The sequence below is a fragment of the Populus euphratica genome, unplaced genomic scaffold (genome assembly GCF_000495115.2).
Source record: "Populus euphratica unplaced genomic scaffold, PopEup_1.0 scaffold5.1, whole genome shotgun sequence".
In the NCBI taxonomy this organism is placed as follows: Eukaryota; Viridiplantae; Streptophyta; class Magnoliopsida; order Malpighiales; family Salicaceae; genus Populus; species Populus euphratica.
This window is the reverse complement of record NW_011499848.1, coordinates 4066780-4087290: the sequence shown is the minus strand read 5'-3', so window position 1 is coordinate 4087290 and position 20511 is coordinate 4066780. Positions and strand designations below refer to the sequence as shown.

Sequence of the window (20511 nt, the reverse complement as noted above, 5' to 3'; positions counted from 1 at the left end):
ATATAATACTAAAAAGAATATAAAGTAACTCCATAGCTTCAAAATTATAAGAAATATATGATTATTAATATATAAAAAATATAGCAAAATAATATTAAGTTGCTAGTTAAAAAAAAATACTAATAATAAATGTATAAATTACAAACTTGGTAAGAAAGAATATACGCATTGTTATTATCTATCAATTTTATAAAGTATAAATTAGTTTTCTAAAATACATTTAATAAAATACAATAAAAAACATGTTATTAAAAAAATACTAATAATACTAATACTTGTTTAATTAAATTATAGTTTACTTTTCATTCGCACCAAATTTGACCCCTTTTTTTTTCTAACTCATTCCATCCATTTTCCATTGACAAAATAAATTGCAAACCTTTTCTTTTTATTTAAATACAAAAGGACGAGATAAAGTTAGTTAAAATTATAAATTAGAAAATAAAAATCCAAAACGTTTCGTCCCTCTCCCTGTCCGCAATCCACTCCACCGTCGTCCTTGTCAATATAATCCATCGCGATTGGAAAAATGAAACAAAGCCCAGCAAGCAACGTGCACAGCATCTTCATTCGTTCACCTCTCCCTTTTCATTCCTCCCCCCTGCCTCCACACGGCACCTCTCCGGCACACAACCATACGGCAAAATGCATAGCGAAATGCGTTTGCAGCGGTAATTTTTATCAAAGGGGAAGCTATGATTTTCAGCTTGGCACAAACTGAGGTTCAAAACTCAGTTTCAGCTGGGCCCAATGCAAAACCATATAGCGAAATGCATAGCGAGATGCGTTTCTCTGGATATTGATTTTTTTAATTAATTTTGTTTATGTTTTTATACTATTTTAGTATATTAATTCTGAACACAGATGATCATAAAAATATTGACGGTCAGCGTGACAAACGGTGATCTAAACTTCCATTCCATTATGATAAAACAGTTAAAAAAATACACAAAAAAAAAAGCTAAAACAAAACACAAATTATATTCACTTGTTGTTGTTGCTGCCTTTTCGTCATTAAAATATATTTACAGTTTTGGTCTCTCAAAAAAATTAAAAATATTTTAGTATCGGAAATATTTTAGTATTTTCATATGACTTGTTAGTTATTAAATAATTAATTGGGATATAAATGTGTTTTTTTTAATTTTAAAAACATGGTAAGATAATAAAATTACCTTCAAAATCAAAGCTTCAAGACTAGCACATAATTATATCTATATTTTTTTAATTTTTTATAGTAAAATAACAAGATCACCATTTAAATAAAAAAAATCAAACCTTGCATTCAAAAGCCTTTTCACTCTGTTTTTTTATCTTGTTATTACTAATTCAACTAGCAATGTGACCTTACAGTGATAGCTAATTAAATTTTAAATGGGAAAAGTTTCAAAAGCGTGGAGGGTGTCCGTACATTTTTTGAGAGTATACAGTGTCTCTGGGTAACAAAAGAAACATCCTTTTATGATATCATTTCAAGACTAGCACATAATTATATCTATATTTTTTTAATTTTTTATAGTAAAATAACAAGATCACCATTTAAATAAAAAAAATCAAACCTTGCATTCAAAAGCCTTTTCACTCTGTGTTTTTTATCTTGTTATTACTAATTCAACTAGCAATGTGACCTTACAGTGATAGCTAATTAAATTTTAAATGGGAAAAGTTTCAAAAGCGTGGAGGGTGTCCGTACATTTTTTGAGAGTCTATGGTGTCTCTTGGTGACAAAAGAAACATCCTTTTATGATATCATTGAAATCTTCATCGTGTTCTATTTTTATTTTTATTAGTACAATGGATGTTGATGACAACGAAATAGTTTATTATTGGTAATATTTTTTTTTATTTTCTCTCTCTTCTCGTTAAAATTAGACTTTTATTCTTTTTGTTGTTAATAATTTAATTTCAGTTATTATTATTTTTATTATTGATATTTTTTATAAAAAATTTATTTATTTTAAATTTCATAATCCAACCACACAATTTGTACACGTTATTTTTTTCAATTTAATCTTTATTTTTTTATTTTTAAAAAAATTTATTGGTTTTTAATTTTATTATTTTATTCAAAATTATGGTGTATTTTTTTAATTTAATCTTTATTATTTTGAGTTTTTTTATCTTTTTGTTAATTTTTTATTTTAATTTCACCATTCTATTAAAATTTTGTAACTATCTTCTAATTTATTTTTAACTTTTATCCTTATTTTTTAATTGTTATTTTTTTTTAATTTTTGGATCCTAACATAGATTAACTCACAATTTATTATTTAAGTTACATATTTATTATACTAACTAGGCTTGAACCAAATTAATTATTTTTATTTTTTTATTTAACTTTATTATTTTTTATTTAATCAATTGAAAATCTAACATCTTTTTTGTTCTAAGTTATCGTACTTTTTTTAATTTGAAGTTATCATAATTTTTTAATTTTTGCTTGTTTATCGTGCTGTCCATTTTTTTTACATATAATCCAAATAAAACTAGCTTTTTTTTACCCATCAGCTTCGTTATGTTCTATTTTTATTTTTATTTTTATTAGTACAATGGAGGTTGATGACAACGAAATAGTTTATTATTGGTAATTATTTTTTATTTTTCTCTCTTTTTTTGTTAAAATTAGACTTATATTCTCTTTGTTATTAATAATTCAACTTCAGTTATTATTATTATTTTTTTATTTTTATTATTCATATTTTTTATAAAAATTTTATTTATTTTAAATCTTATAATCTAACCACACAATTTATTACAAGTTATTTTTTTCAATTTATTTTTTTTTTATTTTTTTCTTTAAAATTTTTATTATTTTATTTAAAATTATGGTGTATTTTTTTAACTTAGTCTTTATTATTTTGATTTTTTTATCTTTTTGTTAAATTTTTTATTTCAATTTCACCATTTTATTAAAAATTTGTAACTATCTTCTAATTTATTTTTAAGTTTTATCCTTGTTTTTTAACTATTATTTTTTTAAAATAATTTTGGATCGTAACATAGATTAACTTATAATTTATTATTTAAATTACATATTTATTATAATAACTAGGCTTGACCCAAATTAATTTTTTTTTATTTAACTTCATTATTTTTTATTTAATCAATTGAAAATCTAACAACATCTTTTTTCTTCTAAGTCATCGTACTTTTTTTAATTTCAAGTTATCATAATTTTTTTAATTTTTGCTTGTTTATCGTGTTGTCCATTTTTTTTACATATAATTCAAATAAAACTAGCTTTTTTTTACCCATCGCGGCTGTAACGTGAACCGCAGTTTTTTTTTCCCATGTATGTTAGTATGTTAAAAAAAGCGCAATAATTGTTGACAAACAAGAGAAGTGGAGAAGTGGTGGCGCAGCCACAGCCAAGAAACGGGGAAGACAAGAAGAGGGCATGGATCGCGTCATATAGTCTTTAACTTCCCAAGCTAAGAAAAAACAAAGGAAACTGCTAGCCCTAAACAAGCTTTCCTTTCCAAAGTGAATGGGCAGCAGGTGGAGAGCTACTGCTTCTCTTCTCCTCAACCACATAACCACAAAAGCTTTTAAATTTCTTTCACCTAATCTTCCCAGACCTATTTATCACTCACACCCTTTAACCCAAACTGTTTGTGGCTTCAAATTCAGGTCATTTTCTGCAATCCCTTCTCGGGTTCCGGTTTACAGTAATGAAATTGAATCTGGGTCTCGTGATTTGGCTATTAATTATGATCTGGGACCTAAAGAAGATGAAGAATCTGGAAAGATCCCTGTTAAAGCATACTTCCTTTGTACCAGGTCTGCCACTTCAATTTTTTTTTTTGGCTTTTCTATTCCTTAATGGGTTTAAAAAAAATTTTGGCTTTTCTATTCCTTAATGGGTTTCGTTTGTTCTGTGTTTGTAGAAACGTGTATTTTTGCTGAAGGGTTTTATGCGTATTTAATTAATTGTTTTTTGGGTGGTTTTCTATTGACTCAAATTGGTGGGTTATTGTGTTTGCATGCAAAATTTGAGCATCTTCTTTTGAAGGATTTTCTTTTCTCCTGCTGAGTGACCTTTTTGACGCTAGCAACATGTTGTCGAGATAGAAACAGTGTCTGTTGTATTGGCTGTTTGCTCATTAAAAAGTTGACGATTTTAATTATTTACGTTTACTTTTGCTGGCATTTATTCTTTTAATGCAAGAGTCTTTCTTCGGTTCGTTACGTGCTGTCTTCTCCATGCTCTGTGTTTTCCTTTTTCTACCTTTGTAGTTCTGTTTTTTTCCCCTTGATGGTTTGGTTTTATCAGATTCATGGTTTTGGCAGTATTAATTTGAAGAGCATGCAAGCAGAGAATTTAAGCTATGTTGTTCCTCCTACCTCTCGCTCAACGAATTATGTTGTCCTCAAATTTTTCGATTTCTCTTCAGATATTAGTGTAAGATGATTGAAAACAATTTCATTTTTTTTCTGTGACATTTTCCTACTTTGTTTGTGATTTTTTGAGCTTCGTAATTGTTCTAAACATCCTACCTCCTTGCGCATATGGATAAAATTCGTGGGGATCATGCATACTTAAGATCAGATCCTGATTCCAGCAAAAAAAAACTTTCATTTTTGTAGTTTTCAAGGTGATTGGTTTGACTGTCATCTTATAACATGTGACTTTTAATTCAGGCACTTGGAATAAGAGAGTATATCAGCTGCCGCTACATGGTTGTATTCCAATATGGATCTGCTGTTCTATTTAATATTGAGGATCCTGAAGTTGAAAGGTACCTGGAAATGGTAAGGAGGCATACTTCTGGATTGCTCTCCGAGATGAGGAAAGATGGTATATTTCTTTGAGAAGATCCTATATCTTGTTTTATTCGAACAGGGGTTCATTTGTCTTGTCTTGTCTTGTCTTGTAGATATATTTAACATCTTGTGATTTTGAGCAAACGTTATTTTTTTGTGCTTTAATGATTGAGATGAGGATTGCATTTAGGACAGTTACCATAATCTATATAACCAATGCCAACTTGTTTTGGGCTGGGGTTGGTTGAGTTGAGTTGAACTCTCATGGTTTTATTTTTCTCTCAGTTTTTCCAAATTTGAGTCGGCTCCATAATTTGTTCTTTAACCACTTGAACTTGATAAGTTTTGAATACATGAATGATATTCTTGTTTTGACCTTGATTTCGTCTTTTATTAGATTATGCCATAAAAGAGAAACCACTTCTGGATGAGGATATGCAGGGAGGCCTCGATTACATTGTCCTCAAAACTTTAGACACTGACAGTATTCGCATTATTGGAAGTGTGCTTGGGCAAAGTATTGCTTTGGACTATTTTGTTTCACAGGTAATGTCATGTTCAAATACTTTTTTAATGGTGCAATATTGAAACCTATGTTTGAGAAGAAGGCATTAAATTGTCATTGAATCATAATACACTTCGGCAGATATCAAATATTGAAGCTTTAATCATTTTGATGTCAGGATTCAACTTCTGTCACATTTTTATTTATTATCGAAAAATGGCTAGCACAATATGAAACAGAGGATGCCATTTTTTTGGAAGTTTAAATAGTGAACTGTTAATCTCCTCTCTCTCTCTAAGGTTGATGGAATGGTTGAAGAGTTTGCTGGCATAAATCGTGCAATGGAGAAAACTGGAACTTTCTCAATGGATAGGAAAAAGCTCCTTCAACTTGTTGGGAAGGCTAATTCAAATCTAGCTGATGTGATTCTTAAAGTTGGTCTTTTTGAGAGGTAATCCATTTTTACTGTTGCTTGTTTAATTTCTCTTTGCATATGATAGATTCACATGGTCTCTTTAACGTATTCTACGATCGAATTTCCATGTTAGATGTAAAACCGTGTGCTTTTAGGAAATTTCAGTAAGATCATATCGTTAAGCATGCAGTGAAGAACCTTTTAGGTCTTAATGACATTTCTCTACCTTTGTCAGTCTATAAGAAGCTCATGGCAATAAGCCAACTGATTGAAGCATGAAAAACTTAACGAGCAGGAAACATTTTAAAAAATGAATCTTCTTATTCTTGGGTAGGGTTGTCGCAAATTTGTGGAAATGCACCCTGCATCTGAATAAATCTGCTTATCTTAGAGGATTTCTGCATGGGATCCATTGGGTGTTGCTTCAGACAATGATGATTCCATGGAGCATATAAACTATCGATGTTCTTTAGTTCTGTTCCATAAGTTGGCCTTGACTTCTTTCCTTGTCAGACTAGTCTGGTATTATGAGAGAGATTGTGCACATGCTTCAGCCTTGCTTGATTCCATGGAGCATATAAACTATTGATGTTCTTTAGTTCTGTTCAATAAGTTGGCCTTAACTTCCTTGGCAAACTAGTCTGTTATTATGAGAGTGATTGGGTGTTTGATTCAGCCTTGTTAGATATTTAAGTTCCTCACAGAATCTCATTTTAGCTTATTAAAAGTGTAGGCTCCTTTTTCTAAGAAGAAATGTTAAGGTAAGCCTCACTTAGAAAGAAAGCAATTACAGGTCAACAAGAATGAAATTGTAAAATTGAAAAGTTCAATATATGCTGTAATCTTTCAATGTGCATTTTGCAGCCTTAACCAACTCTATTTTTTCACCGTCCAGATCTGAAATTGCTTGGAGGGATGCAAAATATGCTCAAATATATGAGTACCTCAGGGAGGAGTATGAAGTTACTCAACGCTTTGGAAATTTGGATTTCAAATTAAAATTTGTAGAGGTATGTGTCTGCCTTTGTTGGACCTACAACTGAATATAATGGCTTTTGGTTATTACTGAATTTTACAGTTACTTGTATGGTTATTGTAGTGATAATGTTCATAGAGATTTAGGCTTGAAAGAGCTGATTATCTGTGGTCCTCGCTGGAGGAAGCACTTGCATGAATTAGAGGATGCTTGAAATATTTCAAAAATGTAGAAATTTAAACAAGCAGACATCATTAGAGAGAGTGGACAGTTGATTGATTTGTAGTGTGTTTTAGGACTTTTTCAGGTTTCGTCCAAAATATTAGAGTTCGACTGGAAGTAGTAGATCAGAGACTTCATTTTCAATTGCTCGATAATCTCCATGAGCACAACTCCCACATTTCACTTTTCAGAATCTGTTGTGATATTTATTGTGATATATTTATCTGGAGCTGCTCTCTCACCCTTTTCTCTCCTCTTGCAGCACAACATTCATTTCCTTCAAGAAGTTATCCAAACCAGACGATCTGATCTTTTGGAATGGTGCATTATACTCCTGCTGAGCATAGAGAATATTATATCAATATATGAGATAGTTCAAGGATGAAGTGCAGATACATCACTGATTTGATAGACCCTAGGCATACAAGAAAAGTTCGGATCACCAGATGGAGTGACAAGTTAACAATTCAATCTTTTATAGACAAGATCAATTCTTCAATATTTTTCTGTGATCCATGATATTATTTTTGCAGTATAGCATGAGAATTCCTGGTGTCCATTTTGCACGATCACTTTTACCAATAGAAAATTCCGAAGCCAAAGGCAACCTTTTCAACTGTTGGCATGTCTCTGTGTTAACAGTTATGTGCATAACATGTTTGAATGCTTAGTGTTTCCCTTTCCAAGATGAAAGGTCAATACAGAAGCAGGTTCGTTGTATCGAAAGTTCAGCATTGTATTTTTATGATTGCAGCAGGTGGCAATGCTTCGCATGGAACTTCAGACCACGAATGGAGGCCGGTTGTGCATGTATAAGTCCACACCAACCGTCCTGATATCCTCAAAAGCAAATGTCTGCCTTTTGCTATGACAGCACTGCTTTTCTGCCATGTTGAAACTGTTTCATTTTTATTTTTTTTGACACCAGCTCTGAGAATGTATTCAATGATGAATTGTGGAATATCTGTTTTCTTTTTGTGGATTGTATATGTCAACTGAAACGACGTGGTGACATTTGTTAGTAGTTTTGACAAGTTGCCAGCACGATAGAATCTCAATTTGTCCGTGGAGAAGCAGGACGTTGTTTCTTTTGCGGTTTCCATACATGGATGGCTCTCAACGATCCTCCTCTCACCAAATACACGAACGCAAAAACGCTGATAATGGTGAGTGCAAAACCTCAAACTCATTGAATTGCGTAATATAGAGGCAATTGGATTTCGAGAATTACATCCATAGCAAGAGATTTTTCTATTGTGACTACAAAGCACGCTATTCTTAATGTGCTAAAAAATTACTAAAAGACGAACATTAACCATTGATGAAGATGATAACATTCCATATCCCCGGTTCAAAATTCCTCTACCCTGATAGCAGTCTGTGGCACATCATAAGCAATTTTAGGCCTAGACTTCTTGACACCAGCTGTAAACCACACCTTATCAGACTTGAAGCCCTCCACTGCTACGCTTGTAACCTTAACCCATACTAGCACCTTTGTCTTCATTCCCTCTATAACCGTGAGCTTTCCCCTCACAAGTATTGCCTTTACTCGAGTTGCATACCTCATTACAGAAGAGTCACTGAAGCTGATCTCACATACAGAAGGTAAGTACACAATCAGCTTGGCCTTTGTTTCATCGAATTCATAACAGGTTATATTCCGGGGGAAGAGACCTGGTGGCAAGTTGTATTCTCGGAGGAGATCAGGCAAGCTTTTAAGTGGCTTTCCTAAAAAAAGAAGCAGCATGCATGTAAGCATCTGGTATAACGGACATGGCTTCAAAAATGAAAGAATCTTTCAAAAAGTGTTGTCTTTGTTAACAAACCCAAATTAATTAATCTCAAGTAAATTGAAGAAATGAAGCCCTGAATTACTTTTAAATAGTTTCAGAAGCCCAATTCTAGGATCAAAATGGAAATATCCATAGGAATAACACATTAAAGATGAGAAAGAGGTGGCAAAACATTCACTAAAGTGTGTGATGTGTACAGCAATTTATTACAAAAGCAACGGGTCAAAAGAATTCGAACAGGGAAAACAATATGGGCATCAGAATGAGGAAAATGTATCATTCTTGACCCAATCTCTTGGTTATTTATAAAACTTTCTTTGAAAAAGCAAAACAACAATCACCAAATTGAGCCAGTGGCATACAAATGATGAAAGATTCCGCCTTCAGAACATTATTACAGAGTTCCAATCTACATATGACAGCATGTTATCATCTCAATTGCACGCAACAGTAGTGCAGATAAATGAATGCAATACCTTGTATGTAATGAAATCACGGATGAGGAAGAAAACGAATATCAAAGACGTTGAAAGAAAAATCCAGTGGCATATTAAACATCATTGTTGCACAAATACAGACATGGTGCATAATCAATCATTTCCTTAGATAACAAAAGTAGATAACACATAATCTCTACCTTTCAGCTTGTTGAAAACCCATTTTGCCTTCTCTTCAACAGTAGTTGAGAAAGTCTGCAACCACAAGCAAGCGCGAATTTACTCTACGTACAAAACATAGTTCACAGCAAAGAAAAATTACCCTATATGTAAAAGAAACTTCAATTGACAAGACAAGAGTTATATGTGAAATCCTAAAATTCCTTTCTAACAGGTAAGTTTCAACTTCCATTGATTCAAACACAATAATTTCAAACAAGAAACTCAAACTGTGTCTCCTTCAATTCATATCTTCTCCTTTTCTTTTCTTCAAGTAAATCCCAGAAAAAAGAAACTTAAAACGTAATATTTTAAGTTTTTGAAACCCTGGGATCCAATACAAAGTAAAAAAAAAAATATATCATTTCCATTCACACACAATGTTCCCACCACGGCACAATCGTTTACTAATTGAAAAACCCATCTCCGAATGGACTCCTATTTCCATGAAAATCAACAGATCCATTTAAAATTAGCACAAATCATAACATGGGCATCCTCCGATCAACCCACATTACGCCAAAATCACCCAAAACAGAAGGCATACTGAATAAGGGTATGGACAAGGCAAGACAAGACAGGAAGAGACAGGAACCATCATTAAACAAACATAAAGTAAAAGAAGAAGAAGAAGAATAGACTACAGAGTACAGCCATAATTACATTGAGGTCTTCAGTAATGTTAGAGAACTCTTCTTTTGCTTTCTTTGAGATCCATAGGCTCCCAACTTTCAAGCTATTCACTTTTGTTAATGCTTTCTCCATTGCCCTTCTCTCCTTCCCTCCCTCCCTCCCTCCCTCCCTCTCTCTCTCTCTCTCTCTCTACTAAGTAGAAGAATTTTCTTTTCGTATCCTCTCTATTACTCAGCACTCACTCTCCCTGTTGTTGAGACTTGAGAATTGTGTGTGAGAGGGAGAGGGAGGGGCGTGAGAAACTGGAAATAGCAAAAAGGAAAGGAGAGGGATCTCTTTTCTGGCTAAAATCTGAAAGCAAAGGGACAGACCAAAAAGAAAATAAAGGCAGCTTCACCGTTGAAAAAAAGCGGCGCCTCACAGTTCTCGAGGCACCTTGTTTTCAATTTTAATTGAGGGTGTTTCTGTAAATTTGAGGAAAGGGGTGAGGTTCTGCTTCCCTGTTTTTCTGTTTTTTTTTTTTTTTGTTATGTGCGTGCTTGTGTGTTTGCATGGATACGAACATATCAAATTAAATATCTTTCAAGCTCCACAAGCTATTATTTTTAGTTAGATTTTTCAAAGATAGATTTCCTAACGCTAAAACTCAGATGTAGATTTTGAAGTCATTTACAGGAGGCATCAAAACTTGTCAGTGTGTAATTTCGAATTCAATTGCAGCATTTGCCACCCAGTTTCGCATTGGATTTCAAAGCGTACAGTTCATAATTTACAACGACAGATACAGCATGCCAGAAAATACATAGAAGTTGCAATTGAATCTTTCTTCCATGCAAAGTCAGGCAAAATGTTTGAAAGCAAAAGATCAGCCAATTTTGGTATGGTTCTAAAACAAAGCTGACAATAAAAGGAAGAATCACTGAATTTGCCATACAGAGCGCGGTAAAATGCAGATAACAAGGGCCCTAATACTATGAAGGAAACTGTCTACTAAACTGCTATAAATGACGTAGATTGATACGCTGCAGCAAATACTGATGAAAAGCCTTCAAATTTTTATCTCTCATCGGTTGCTTCATGTCCACGCATCTGTTTATACCAGACAATTTAAAAAAGCAATGGAACATGGTGGGCCTAAACCCACGATTTTTCCAGCTCGTAAGTCGACAATGACTACCTTCTTTTCGGCAAAATCATTCCAATGAGAGATGATGCCATGCAGCTTACCTCTTGCGGGGTCACCAGGCAGACTGCTTCATCAGTGGCAGTGTCCTTGCTGTTTAAGAGCTAGCGAAGAAAACTTATAGCTACGAAAGATGGACACTAACATATAGCAAAATATTAGAAATTTATAATTATCCAAAGCTGTCTGCAAATGAAATCTTGAAAAGGAAGAAGCATACATGACCTGGCATTAGTCCAGCCTTCTCAACAAATATTCAACCTGAACTTTTTTCGTTAGAGGCATAATCCAATCCTCGTGCAGATTGACAACTAAATTTGGCTTCACTTTATATATGGGATCAATTGCTTCGTCCTACCGGTGACACTTACCTCTTGACCATATTTTCTTTTTTTTTATCTTTACTCGCTTCTTTACGGCTGCTTCCACAGCTTCATATGTGAGCAACTTCGGGAGCCCAGCCCGATCCCGCAAGAATCACAACCACTAGGAAAGGATGACAATGTGAGAAGTTGATCTCCACGCCAAAAATATAGTCAGACCAAAGATACAAAAAGAAAAAAAAAATCGTATCAGTAAATCAACTTTACCTGCACTTTGATGGGAGCCTAGTGATCAACAGGGATCCCTGAAATTTAGCCTCTACAACAAATTTTCCATGGTGAATTCTTCATTACAGAGCCCGCAAAAAGAGTCAAGTAGTAGAAACAAATACAAGATTATAGACTGACCTGTCTTGCAGAAGTTATCCAGTTTTAATTTACTAGTAAATTGTAGAGCATCCACATAGTACAAAACTGTCAGTTCAAATACTTAATGTTACTTGGCTCAGCAGGCAATTAGAGAAGTTTAGAAAACCATGGGGAAGTTTCACTAAGGCATACCATACCAATCCTCAGTTCAGAGGCAAGACCCACACTTGTAGGATTCCACAGTAAATTTTCATTCTCGATCACCACACACACAAGAAGGAAATATAATCTTCATGATCATCAATGAAATGTCTATTCCTCTATAAGAAAGGAAATAAAGGAAAGAGTGCAGTGAATCTCTTAAGCATCCATAAGGGTCTGCTTGGCACATTCAAGGCAGTGAAGAGGACGATTTTCAACCTCCACAAAACTGGATAGTTCTTATGGAGAGCATCTTGACACCATTAAATGTCATCATAATGGGCTTGCCTCATGGCGTACAAATCAACCAAGAGGCTACTTTCAATATAGTAAAAGGATCAATTCAACGGCATACCTGCAAGCAGACACTGTCACAAACCAACCAGAGGCTACCTGCAATATAGTAAAAGGATCAATTCAATGGCATACCTGCAAGCAGACACTGTCACAAACCACAGTTGCCGTCATCCCCAGCTTTCACCAACCTAGGAAGAAGATCCTTGAAGTACATATTCCATAACTTTTTATTTATATTGATTGACTCAGCACATGGATGCAGAACCTAATATCACATAAGTAAAGAGGCCATATCAGTCAGCAGAGAAGTCACTCAGCACAAAAGTCCTATTTTAGAAAGAGTTTCAACTTTCAACTCATTCATTCTAGAAGTAGAAGGCACGAGCAAGTGTCACTTGAAATTTACGTTGTTTGGTAATTGCGTTACCAAACATGGATGTAGTAGATCAAGTCCTTATCGATTAAAAGAAAGTTTAGAGAGAGATAAAATTGCCGAGCAAGCGTTAGTATTGCTTCGCAAAGCAATTGATTTTTGGTGCCTATGATGCCAAGTATTGTAGCTATCCCAAGAGATGGGGTTTTAAGGCTATGTTGAGTTCAGAATGAATTTGTTGACGATGGCCAAACTTATCTAAATTGTCTAAAGAAAAGGTTTACTCATCTCAAAAGGTAAGCACAAGGATATAAATTTATTCTCTCTGAAATTGTAAATCGGTCATCATCATTCATCATAAATTAGGGCCATCACAGCATATAAATAGAGAATATTTCTCACCGTTGGTTACTGCAAAGGTCGTAGTACCGGGTCAGGTGAAGTTTCCGGAAAGAAGGGGTGCCATCCGGACTTTGATATCGCCCAACCTAATTTAAAAGGAGAGATCTTAAAATTTGTGAAATCATGATTGCTTCAGAGTAGTTGCTTTATTTTCTCTTAAAAAAGGCACCTTAGCATGGAGCCTTTCTGTTTCTTTTACAAAGATAACTGTGAACAGAAAGCTTCTGGTTTATGACCGAAACAAGTTCTGTAAGACTCTTACAGAAGTCTTGACCAACACATAAACTAGAAATACACATACACACAGAGTGAAAATGTCTATGAATTGCAATTATACAAAATTTAACAATTCAACAAAAAGATGACACAAGAATAGATTATTCCGAAATATCCTTACAAAATGCATCCTAATGTTCTAGGATTTAGCATCGAAGTATCCTTACTAGGTTCAGTAGTGATCAAATCTTAACTTTGAAACCACCCAGGCTGCTCGAATCAGCGCCTGCTTTCTTTCTCTATTCTCTCCAGGTCTTCAATGTGTATAAGCAGCTTAAAGCTGCTCGAGTCACTCACAAATAGTATAGCTTGCCTGCCTTTCAGTCCGAAGTAAAGGCGGTGCAGATGAACTAATCTGCCCAACGGTCGCCCATAAACTTCTTTATCTTGCCCTTTGGAGCAAAGGCACATCAATAATAGCAACATCCTTGATATGCCAAAACATACTATTTGTCATCTTGATTCATAATTACACCAAGCATCATACCACCTTTTTTATATACATTTATGGTTCGGATTGAATGTCCTCAAGTTTGGTCCTGAGTCATGACATGAATATTTAAAGTTCAAGCATGAAACATAATCTCTACTGAGCATCCATATTTACTTTTACAAGAAATGCCAGTCATATTTTGAATGGTAACCAAATCTGTAAATTATGGTCATCAAGCTCTCTGATCTACGTAACATCTTTATTGAATTTTGAACTTTTATCAACAGAAAAGGTATTTGATTGTTTGTTTCTCTTCTCTTGGAATTTTGGCGTTATCTTCTATCTTTCCTTCCTTTGTTTTCTTTTTAGATGCAAATGGATTTCAAACATGTTCATATCTGGTTCATAAGGTTTAAAATTCAAATTGATGTTATTGCTGCGATAATGAACTACGACCTGAGACCGCTACTTAAAAACATCAAATCGTGCAAACCCTAAGCAAATTACAGAAAATGTAAAAGAAAAAAAAGAGAGAGAAAAAGAAAAATACGACTCACTCACACATATACATAGAAATCAACAAGATACACTTTCCAAACTTCAAAGAAACCAAGAAGCACCCTAATTAGATTAACCCCAGACAAAACCCATGAATCAAAGAAACTAACGTGCATTGAGAATTGCAGAGAACAGAGTCTTGAAGAGGAACAAAGAGTCAGAAAGCACAAAAAGCCACGTCATTTGAACAAAATATCACGAAGGTTTGTAAGTAATAAACATCTTAACACATACAGAACTAAACCAAACACCAATATAAAGAATATTCATGCACAACATGCCACAAATCTTGCCCAGTTCATACATCAGCAGCATTTGTACAATTAAATGTGTACAAAACACATCAGCAAAGAATTTAATTACTTTAGAAAATGACGACAAAGAATAAAATATATTGACTGGTTGGCATAGCCTTGCTGAAACCTAGTCTTTAAAAATGGACATGATAGGTTGAGCAGTAATAAAATGTTCAACTTTATAAACCAGCCAAACTGCCTGAACCAGTTTTTGCTGTTTGTATACTAACTTTCTGAGTGTTTAAAAGAAACCTAATATGCTGAAGGAATGAATGTGTTTAGAAAGCATTTTTATCTTCAGAATAACAGAAGGAAAAATGAAACCATCGCCAAATTTCAAAGAGACGAGAAATATATAATCAACACTACTTTTTATATTATGTTTAAAAAAATTCACAAGAGGTGTCATGAAAGAGTTCGATGGCCTTCACAGATTCCATAACCATTCATAACATTACTGGAATATCTTGTTATAGTAACTTTGTATAGTATACTGGACAGCCATTCTTGTTTGATTATTTCATCACCAGAAGTTCTATATATGTTGCACCTTGACATTAAGAGGACAGGCTAGAAATATCAACATCGTGAAACAACAAACACGCATGGCCTCGTATCAGTCAAGCCTTCTCAACAAGTATTCAACCTCAACTTCTTTTGTCAAGGGCATAATCCAATCCTCGTAAAGTTGGGCAACTAAATGTGGCTCTACTTTATATATGGGATCGGCTGCGTCTTCCTGCTGGGTGATTCTTCCCTCTTGGCCATATTTTCTTGTTTTCATTTCTACTCTCTTCTTAACAGCTGCTTCCACAGTTTCATACGTCAACAATTTCATGAGTCTAGCCCGATCCTACAATAACCACAATGCATAAGGACAGGATGATAACGTGAGAAGTTCATCTTCATATCAACGAATCACAGGGTGCATCCAGAGGAATAAATCAGGACACAAGTATATATGCAGCTTTACCTGCACTTTGATTGCAGCCTCGTATTCAGCAGTGGATTCCTGAAATTTAGCCTCGGCCACAAATTTTCCATAGTGAATTCTCCGTGACAGAGCCTGCATTAAGTGTCCAATATACAGTAGAAACAAATATTAGATTTCACACCTATACTTTCTTGCAGAAACCACCCGGTTGTTATCTACTAGCAAATAGTTGAGTATAAATCCACATGGCACATAGCAGAAAAGCACCAATGCAAGCACTTGCATGTTGCTTGGCTCAGCCACAGAAGTTTAGCAAATCATGGTCAAGGTTCGTTATAGCACGTCGTGCCAATCCTCAGTTCAGAGCCAAGAATCCAGACTTGATGGATTCTACAAGGGATTTTGAATGCTTGGTCGCCAAAAAGAGAAGGGAAACCAAAACTTCCTGCTCTTTTCATGAATGATTTTTTCAATTCCTCCGTAAAAAAATAAAAGAAAAGAAACAGTGCAGTTATCTCTCGAGCATTCATAAGGGTCAGCTAGGTACACTCGTGGCAGTGAAGGGGATCATTTACAGAGATCCAATGGATAGCATCTTAACACCATTGAATAGTATGATAGTACCATTCAATTAGGAGCTATCTGTAATGAAGTAAGAGTATCAGTCCCAATGGCACACCTGCAAGCAAACTGTGTCGCAAACAGCAGCAGATCCACAATTGTCATCATCTCCAGCTTTGGCCAATTTTGGAAGAAGATCCGTAAAATACATATTCCATACCTTTTTGTTGATATTAATTGAGTAAGCACAAGGATGCAAAACCTAATGTCACATCAGTAGGCATCCCAAATCAGTCGATATAGAAGTAACTCAGCATCCTATTTTAGAAAGAAATTGCAACTGACTGAATTCAACTAGACAAAACTAGAAGCCACAGGCAATTGTCACTTGAGATACAGTAGATTCTATTAAAGAAAGTTGTGAGGAAAAGATAAAATGTGCCGATCAAGCCTATCCCAGGGATAATCCAGGTTTACGCATAAAGCATCAACATTAAATTTAAAACGGTGAATGTCAATCAGTCATGTCAGAAATTTGAAGCTATAATTCTCATATCAGCTGCATAATCCTAGTTTCAAGATGAAGCATTATAATACATTACCGTGTCAGGTAATCTGTTAAGAAAGTGCATATATTATGACAACACTAAATTAATAATTGGATAATTTCAATACTATGCAGAAAACAGTTTCAGAGCAAAATTTTACCTTTGGCAGCCAAAGTAATCTGTACTTCTCATTTCTCTTGAAATGCCTAATGGGTTTAACTTGCAAGTTTTGCAGCTGATCCTAATTCCACTTGGAAATGATGGTGAAATCAGCAGGGGGGCCAAATTGAGGGAATTTGTGTCAAACAACCAACTTTCATCCTACAAATTTGAATCCCAAAGTGCCAATGATGACAAATATAGCTAAAGTTATTGGTTCTAAGGCTACGTTGAGTTGTTTAATAAATTAGCAGACAGATGGTAAAATTTATCATAACAGACTAAATAAAAGGTTATTCAATCTCACAGGTCATTAGTAAGCACAAGCACATAAATCTATTAATTCTGAAGTTGTAAAACTTCACCATCAGCATAAATTAGGCTTATAAGACCTAAACCGGAGGTCAACCTGGCCTGAGATTTGGATCGCTGGTCGGCGATTGACAAACCTTCAACTATTTTTTTCCCGAAAAAGAGCTGGGAACAATGTTATTTTGGTAAAAACAGGTTTTTTTCACGGAACTAGCCCCGACCAGGCCTCACATTGACAAGTCACTAGTTAACCCGCTAGGACACGTCTTATAACTAAGGTTATAACCTCACAACAAGGATCAGTGCAAAAAATTTAAGCAACAGAATATTTCTCACCTTTGGATACTGCGACGGAAGCAGCATTGAGTGAGGTAAATTTTCTGGGAAGAACGGGTGCTCATCTGGACTTCTATACCGCCCCGCCTAATGTAAGAGGAGAGACATATAAAATCTGAGGATTCATGATTCCTATAGTATTTTCTCTTATAAATATACCTGAGCATGGAGCCTTTCTGTTTCTTTTACAATGAACTTGACCAAAGACCCATGGAAACTTCCGATACATAGAGCACCATCGTTATAAGTGTTTGCATTGTAAGCATATTGCGCTCTGAGCAAAAGGTTGAAAATTATACTGTCTTCTTGCAAAATTAATGACTTCCTTATCGCATCCAGAGTCAAGGTCTGGCTGCTGTCCACCCTTTCTTTAGCATATCTACATGACAAGGAAATAGTAACAACAGTTTAAAATCAAATATTCCAGAACTGGAGCGTTCTTGGCTTTCTAACAAATTAATCATGTTAAACTCAATTTTATGTGATTTCTCTGCAACTAATCAATTATTTAGTAAAATACCACAATACTTGAGCATCCAAGGAAGTCAAGAAATAGCAAACTAGCATAATCACAAAGCCGATCCCAATGAGTATCAGCGGTCCCATATCTTCATATTCTAGGCCATCACATATCATTGCTTCGCTGCAATGTCCGTTGTCCTCAATAAGGATATGCTCCAGCAGTCCGCAAACAGATTTTTAAGGAACGACGAAGCTTTTTCTTGAGACGCTCATAACTCTTTGAAGCTAATTAAGTCATGAATAGATTGTAACCTCTAGAAGATCCTTCTCCAAGTAGTTAACTTAAAAGTAAAAACAATGTGAAAGAATGCTTTGACTTTGAACAGACATCATCTTTTACTGCTGTAAAAACAGATGGGCATTGTGTTACCAGCATCCATAGCAAGAAATCTACAACGTTAAATATGTATACATGAAGCATTTATATTTTGCTGGTTACCTTGTGCGAAAAGATGAAGAGGCATGAAGAGGATGATGCCCATTAGCTCCAGATTTTGACTGGAGAATAAATTTGAGGGTGTTTGGTTGATGATGGGCGAGATACGAATGAGGTGGTAGAGAACTTGGGGTCTTGAGGCTTGAAAAAGCAACATTTAGTAGCTTGCACTCCATTGATGACGAATGAGGAGAGACCAGTTAAAGATTAGCAAGATGTTTGAGAGTGCTAACTCAATGTTCAAGAGTTTCTCACCTTAAAGGAGAATAGACAACAAATAAATACTGAAAAAACAGACAAGAAAGGGAGAAATGTAATTGCGAAAAGCAAAAGAGAAACAAGTTGTTTGCGTTACACAAAAGGAAGCTTCGCAAAGAAAGGGAAATGAAAAGGCATCTTGAAAATGTAAACAAGAGGTTTTAAGACGTAAAAACGCGTAATTTTTTGGCAATCTATAAACCAGAAGAGATGGTTCCTGGCCGCTTTTTGCTAGGCACAATTTCGTTGTTTTGAAGCATAAGATACTCGAAATTCTCTGGATAATTTTAATTGGATGGAAAAGTTCCTTTTAATGCATATGATACTTCCAAAAGAACGCAAAACCATATGAAAATGGATTTTGAGCTGTATCAAATATATATTATTAGCAATGAAATATACAATTGCAAAAATAACCATGGATGAACATGCATGCTTCTGGTTTACATTCAAAGCAAGTGCACAAACCCTGACCACCACTCGAATTGAAAATACACTAGTTACAAACCCTCGAATTGCTTCGAGGATTGGTCACTAATCGAGTGAATTTCTATCTTTTAAATTATGAATATATATATATATAGTCTAATTTCTCATATATATAGCGTAAACTTTTTTATAAGAGGAAATAATTTAACAGAGAAAAGAGATTGCTCACTAGACCAATTATTATTTATATAGTGGGGGGAAAAAACAAAAGTTGCAATTATTAATGTTCAATAGTTTGTATTGCATTCTCCAAAAAAAGAAAAAGAAAAGGAAACTTTATACAAATTGAAACAAGTTTATTATATAATGTTCAATAGTTTGTATTGCATTCTCCATCAATTATTAATTTAAGAAGTTTGTCTCTTTATAATAGATCCTTGAAAAAGAAAAAGGAAAAGAAAAAAGAAAAAAGAAAAAGGAGCAGATCTTCTGGTATCATATAAATCATTATATATGATCGCCTGCATACAACTTTACACTAAAAAAAAATATTTAAACAAAAAACGGAGTTTGTAGCTAAATCTTTATTATATTGAAAAATTAAATTTGAAACCAAGTTTTTCTGCAATTTTCACCGTGTCTTTTTTCATTTATTATGAATATTATTAAGAAAAAAACTCATGCTTAATCTTCAAATAAGTTTCTTATTATATTTTTTAAAAATAAAAAATTGTTAGCTCTATACATAATGTTATTTTTAATCACGTCTGGATGTTGATTTTTTATTTTTTAACATTGCACGGATATTTTAAAAATATTTAAGAACAGAAGTTCTTCACAAAATCTTCATAGAATCATGCAAATTTGCAACTAGAAATATCATATGTTTTATAACGTGTCTTCTATATATAAGAATTATAAAAGGCATATACAATAAAATTATTCATAAAATTTTAATAAATAATCAACATGCCAATCATATTTTTTTCATTAATAAACCGTCTGTCAAGCAACCACGGCTCCAAATCCTGTCATACTATAATGTCAATTGTCAATCATACAGAAAACACTCAATAATCTTCATTGTATGCAATAATGCAATAGATGTAATATATATATATATATCTGTGTTTGTGAGAGAGAGAGAATAAATTACATTTATACAGAACGATCCACCAGCTCAACAAGAAGAAGACATAAGAGTATAATACATTAACATCTATATCCATATTAGGTGCTGTAGTAGTTGTAAAAGGGAGTAAAATGTATAGCTTTAGAACAGTGCCTGCTTCTCTTTTCTTTTTCTTTTTCTTTTTTTTTTAATTATTTGTAGTTGTT

The 20511-nt window shown here is 34.0% G+C and overlaps 3 protein-coding genes and 1 pseudogene across 7 annotated transcripts; 1 reads left to right on the top strand and 3 right to left on the bottom strand.

Moving 5' to 3' along the window:
• The first annotated feature begins 3290 nt into the window (after window positions 1-3290).
• Window positions 3291-7862, top strand: LOC105116762 (uncharacterized). 3 transcript variants are annotated; one of them, XM_011014225.1, is made up of 7 exons: window positions 3291-3780; window positions 4291-4402; window positions 4642-4798; window positions 5162-5310; window positions 5569-5720; window positions 6580-6694; window positions 7145-7862. In XM_011014225.1, the coding sequence occupies exons 1-7, from the start codon at window positions 3488-3490 to the stop codon at window positions 7265-7267; spliced, it is 1101 nt and encodes a 366-aa protein (XP_011012527.1). In that variant the 5' UTR covers window positions 3291-3487; the 3' UTR covers window positions 7268-7862. The 3 variants fall into 3 exon arrangements, with proteins under 3 accessions (XP_011012527.1, XP_011012535.1, XP_011012544.1); XM_011014233.1 differs by lacking the exon at window positions 7145-7862 and adding an exon at window positions 6957-7136; XM_011014242.1 differs by lacking the exon at window positions 7145-7862 and having other exon boundaries at window positions 6549-6672.
• A 184-nt stretch (window positions 7863-8046) lies between these two features.
• On the bottom strand, window positions 8047-11023 carry LOC105116782 (uncharacterized protein At5g01610-like). Of its 3 annotated transcripts, none has more exons than XM_011014267.1 (4): window positions 10194-11023; window positions 9998-10128; window positions 9316-9370; window positions 8047-8613 (listed from the first exon to the last, which is right to left on the bottom strand). In XM_011014267.1, the coding sequence occupies exons 2-4, from the start codon at window positions 10097-10099 to the stop codon at window positions 8234-8236; spliced, it is 537 nt and encodes a 178-aa protein (XP_011012569.1). In that variant the 5' UTR covers window positions 10100-10128; window positions 10194-11023; the 3' UTR covers window positions 8047-8233. The 3 variants fall into 3 exon arrangements, with proteins under 3 accessions (XP_011012569.1, XP_011012555.1, XP_011012561.1); XM_011014253.1 differs by having other exon boundaries at window positions 9998-10124; XM_011014259.1 differs by having other exon boundaries at window positions 9998-10111; window positions 10156-11022.
• A 454-nt stretch (window positions 11024-11477) lies between these two features.
• Window positions 11478-14565, bottom strand: LOC105119387 (chorismate mutase 3, chloroplastic-like; annotated as a pseudogene).
• A 463-nt stretch (window positions 14566-15028) lies between these two features.
• LOC105116794 (chorismate mutase 3, chloroplastic-like) lies at window positions 15029-18850 on the bottom strand. The gene is made up of 6 exons (XM_011014278.1): window positions 18490-18850; window positions 17688-17907; window positions 17529-17615; window positions 16292-16435; window positions 15652-15744; window positions 15029-15531 (listed from the first exon to the last, which is right to left on the bottom strand). The coding sequence occupies exons 1-6, from the start codon at window positions 18660-18662 to the stop codon at window positions 15295-15297; spliced, it is 954 nt and encodes a 317-aa protein (XP_011012580.1). The 5' UTR covers window positions 18663-18850; the 3' UTR covers window positions 15029-15294.
• Window positions 18851-20511: the final 1661 nt, after the last annotated feature.

Coding starts and splice junctions, on each gene's coding strand:
- LOC105116762 (XM_011014225.1), top strand. CDS start 3,488: ATGGGCAGCAGGTGGAGAGCTACTGCTTCTCTTCTCCTCAACCACATA. Junction 4,799..5,161: donor CTCCGAGATGAGGAAAGATG/GTATATTTCTTT, acceptor GTCTTTTATTAG/ATTATGCCATAAAAGAGAAA. Junction 5,311..5,568: donor TGGACTATTTTGTTTCACAG/GTAATGTCATGT, acceptor TCTCTCTCTAAG/GTTGATGGAATGGTTGAAGA.
- LOC105116782 (XM_011014253.1), bottom strand. Junction 9,371..9,997: donor ACATTACTGAAGACCTCAAT/GTAATTATGGCT, acceptor TTGTGGTTGCAG/ACTTTCTCAACTACTGTTGA. Junction 8,614..9,315: donor GGTTTTCAACAAGCTGAAAG/GTAGAGATTATG, acceptor TTCTTTTTTTAG/GAAAGCCACTTAAAAGCTTG.
- LOC105116794 (XM_011014278.1), bottom strand. CDS start 18,662: ATGGAGTGCAAGCTACTAAATGTTGCTTTTTCAAGCCTCAAGACCCCA. Junction 16,436..17,528: donor TTCCGTCGCAGTATCCAAAG/GTGAGAAATATT, acceptor ATGTGACATTAG/GTTTTGCATCCTTGTGCTTA. Junction 15,532..15,651: donor AGGCTGCAATCAAAGTGCAG/GTAAAGCTGCAT, acceptor TGGTTATTGTAG/GATCGGGCTAGACTCATGAA.